Below are 3211 nucleotides of genomic sequence, written 5' to 3'. Positions count from 1 at the left end.
AATTCAAACACCAGTGGTCCATTGAACTTTTTTCTTCAATGAAAATTTAGGTTTCAGCGAGGCCAGAGAGTCATTCACACCGTTAATGATGGTGTCCGAACATCATTGATAATAGTGCCATTGGGCAATAGGTAGGCCTAATCGCGCCCCACTGAAACTCCAGTTAAAATAATGGAGGCCCTATGCTAACTCGCCAATGTCGGAGCGTCTGTGTGGTATGGTCTCAAACATTAGAGATCCCTGGTTCGAAACCGGATTCAGACGTGGTCATTTTTCATTTTTATTCGCATAACATAATCACTGAACCTTCTTAATTCCTTCACGATTCACCATTTTTCATTATTCGACCAAAAAAATCTCTCCAAAAGAACTCTCCACAAAAACGCTTCCAAACAATCTATAGAGCTTTTCCCATAAAGAACTCCCCATCCCCTGCCCTCCCTCACAACAACCGCCATTTCATTGCCCTCAGAGTTTCACTTCCTCGTAAAAGTACTCCTTTTTCGCCGCTTTTTTTTTTAATTTTTTATTTCTAGGGTTCCATAGAGTGAAAAACAAGTAGAGGATCGAACATAATCAAATCCAATGGATTGGGGAAACGTAACCGCAGAGGATCTGATCGACGCTCTTCGTGAAGTTGACTGGTCATCACCGCCTAGACCACTCTCCGAATTCTTCTCCCGTTTCACCGTTCCTCGATCATATGCCAAATGGAACAGCCGCCTTAAATGCAATCTCTACTAGTAAATTTTCTTTAATGTTTTTAATTTTTTTTTTAATTCGAATCAGTTTGAATTTTGATCGCCGCTGTTTGTTTGCCGAGACGGAGAAGAGAAATGAAAAGAAGATCTTCGAAAAAGAAGAGAATTCTTGAATCTTGATCGTGAATGTGCTTTTGCAAAATCTAGATAAAAAATATCATTTCTTTAAGTTTCTTACTTGAATTTTACGCTTTGTTTTTTGGGTACAGCTATCGAACCAATTATTTCATTCTGATTGTTCTTATTCTTGGTAAGTAGACAAAACCTGCAGTGGGGCTCAAATTCATTATTACTACATTCTTGTTTTATTTCTAATTTTTGTGATTTTGCAGGGTTGGGATTCCTGAGGAGACCGGTTGCTATTTTAGCTGCGATTTTAACAGCGCTTAGCATCGCTTTTCTGAATGATAGGTAAGCTATGTTACACCTCCTCTTTGTTTAGTGTTCTGAATTCTAGTCACTGAGGTTGCTATTTTGAATGTTACCTTGGAGATGGAAGGGTGAGTGCTGCGTCTGAATATTGAATGTTACCATATGGTTAGATTTAGTTTTCTCATCCGTGGTTGCTAATGAGTGTTTTTCTGTGCAGCTTTGCTGGTACTTTTAGTGAGAAGGTGACAAGAACTGTGAGGCAATTCTCTCCACATTTAGCAGCTAAGATGAGGCCTCCCCTTACGTGAGTTTGATCTACCTATATTTGTGTCTGCAGAGTATAAAATCTTGATTTGGTTATTAACTGTTTCATTATTACCAGACCTGTTATTCGTGGACATCCGTCAGCTAAAAGAGCAATTCACATATGTGGTTGGCCTCGATGGGTGTTTGTCTTCATAGTCTCTTCTGGTATTAATATGTTTAAGAAATGTTTACTTTCTCAATAAAGCAGAATTAATAAGTTTGTCTTCCAATGTAGTATAGGAAGCAACTAATTTTACCATTCTTGTTGCAGTGAGTTTCATCCTTTGGTATTTGTCCTGTGATCTCTTGACTGTGCTATGGGCACTTGCCATTGCACTTCTTGGTAAGTCACCTCATGTCTTTTTTCTTATTTCCCTCTTAAGCATGCTACTTTTTAATCTAACTCTCTCTCTCTCTCTCTCTCTCTCTCAGCCACCATCCTCCATGCAAGTTTTAGAACACCAAACCTGAAGGCTCGTCTTAACACATTCCGTGAGGAATTTCGTGCTGTTTGGCGCAATTACAGTGAGCTGTAGCTTGCATAGTTTATATCATGTGAGTATATTTGCATCCAATGTTATATTGGATTCTGGTTTCTTTCTTTTATTTGTATTAAGATTTTACTTTGCTTAAGCGGGAGTGCTTGTTTTCTTGTTTATTACTCTAGTTTTCAGCTGTTGATTAACTTCACCTTCTTAATTTTATTAAATTTTGAATATTGTAATATTTACATGCTTCGCTTGTATATTCCATGATCATGGACATTTTATTTCACTGTGATGATATGCACGGTAGTGCATTGATCTCTCCCCTGAATTCTTTCATTTGTCTCCACACATTTATGATGATGTGAAACCTTAGGTCTCTGTATGGTGTTACTGGTTGCTGAGTATCTATAAGTATCATTTAGTGCTTTATTTCCATCTGAGTATGGTAACTTTACTATTGAAATGATGCTTTGTACTCTAGGGTTGAACTAGTTGATAAAACACTTTCTTGTGATAACCTATGTGAATTGAAATGGAGGTATTCGAGGGGTCAACTTTCCAATTTTAACAACTCTCTCTAACCTTCTACGTGGTAGGACTTGGGAGGACTGCTTGTTCAAAATTTTATTTTCATGGTGCTGGTGTGTCGGTGGTTTTAATTTTATCATTTCTGAACTCTGCTATATTCTCTTATAACTTCTACCTTCAATCTTTATCTTCATCAATGTAAATTCTTTAATATTTGATTTATAGTCTGCCTCTGGCATGTGGGTGGTATGGCTTAAAGATGAGGGAGAGTATGTGGTGTTCCATTTTATGAATCTTGTTACTGTTGTCTTTGGTTTCAGGCGGAGATGATTCTGATGATATGAAACTCGTACAGCTTATTATTGTAAGGTTGCATCTAGCTGCTGTTGATGTTTCTACAAAATAATTTCTTTGGCTGGATTGAACTGAAGGCTGCTAATCTTTGCACATAAAGGACAAGGTGTGAACGGTCAGGGCGTCTTTGCTTCTGTAAAGCGGACCGTTTTTGTTTTTTAGTCTATATTGGAGACACATTGGAGGATGTTTTTATTGATACCCCTCCATTAAGGAAGAAAAAACAAAAAAAAAATGCAGAATTTATACAATCATACAATCTGTTAGCTCAAAAATACTTATAGTTCTGGGGCAAGCTGTACTTGATTGTTAATTTACTTCTAGTAGTTTCCTAGTGTGAGTTTAATGCTAAGATAGTGTAAACCTCTGCGTTTAGAAAGGATGTTTGTTTGTTTTGAATGA

General features: G+C 37.3%; 1 protein-coding gene across 1 annotated transcript; it reads left to right on the top strand.

The window, feature by feature from the left end:
• Positions 1 to 3211, top strand: LOC111311978 (PRA1 family protein A1-like). The gene is made up of 8 exons (XM_022911871.2): positions 1 to 743; positions 971 to 1011; positions 1094 to 1172; positions 1351 to 1437; positions 1516 to 1604; positions 1711 to 1782; positions 1872 to 1994; positions 2776 to 3211. The coding sequence occupies exons 1-7, from the start codon at positions 586 to 588 to the stop codon at positions 1973 to 1975; spliced, it is 630 nt and encodes a 209-aa protein (XP_022767606.2). The 5' UTR covers positions 1 to 585; the 3' UTR covers positions 1976 to 1994; positions 2776 to 3211.

Source organism: Durio zibethinus, chromosome 1, assembly GCF_047325235.1.
Source record: "Durio zibethinus cultivar Kanyao isolate XHJ-2024 chromosome 1, ASM4732523v1, whole genome shotgun sequence".
Taxonomy (NCBI): Eukaryota; Viridiplantae; Streptophyta; class Magnoliopsida; order Malvales; family Malvaceae; genus Durio; species Durio zibethinus.
This window is presented reverse-complemented; position numbering and strand designations above follow the sequence as displayed.

Bases quoted from the DNA above. Each gene is read 5' to 3' on its own strand.
- LOC111311978 (XM_022911871.2), top strand. From the start codon at position 586: ATGGATTGGGGAAACGTAACCGCAGAGGATCTGATCGACGCTCTTCGT. The intron at 1,173-1,350 runs GTAAGCTATGTT...TTTTCTGTGCAG, and splicing joins ATCGCTTTTCTGAATGATAG to CTTTGCTGGTACTTTTAGTG. The intron at 1,605-1,710 runs GTATTAATATGT...TTCTTGTTGCAG, and splicing joins TGTCTTCATAGTCTCTTCTG to TGAGTTTCATCCTTTGGTAT.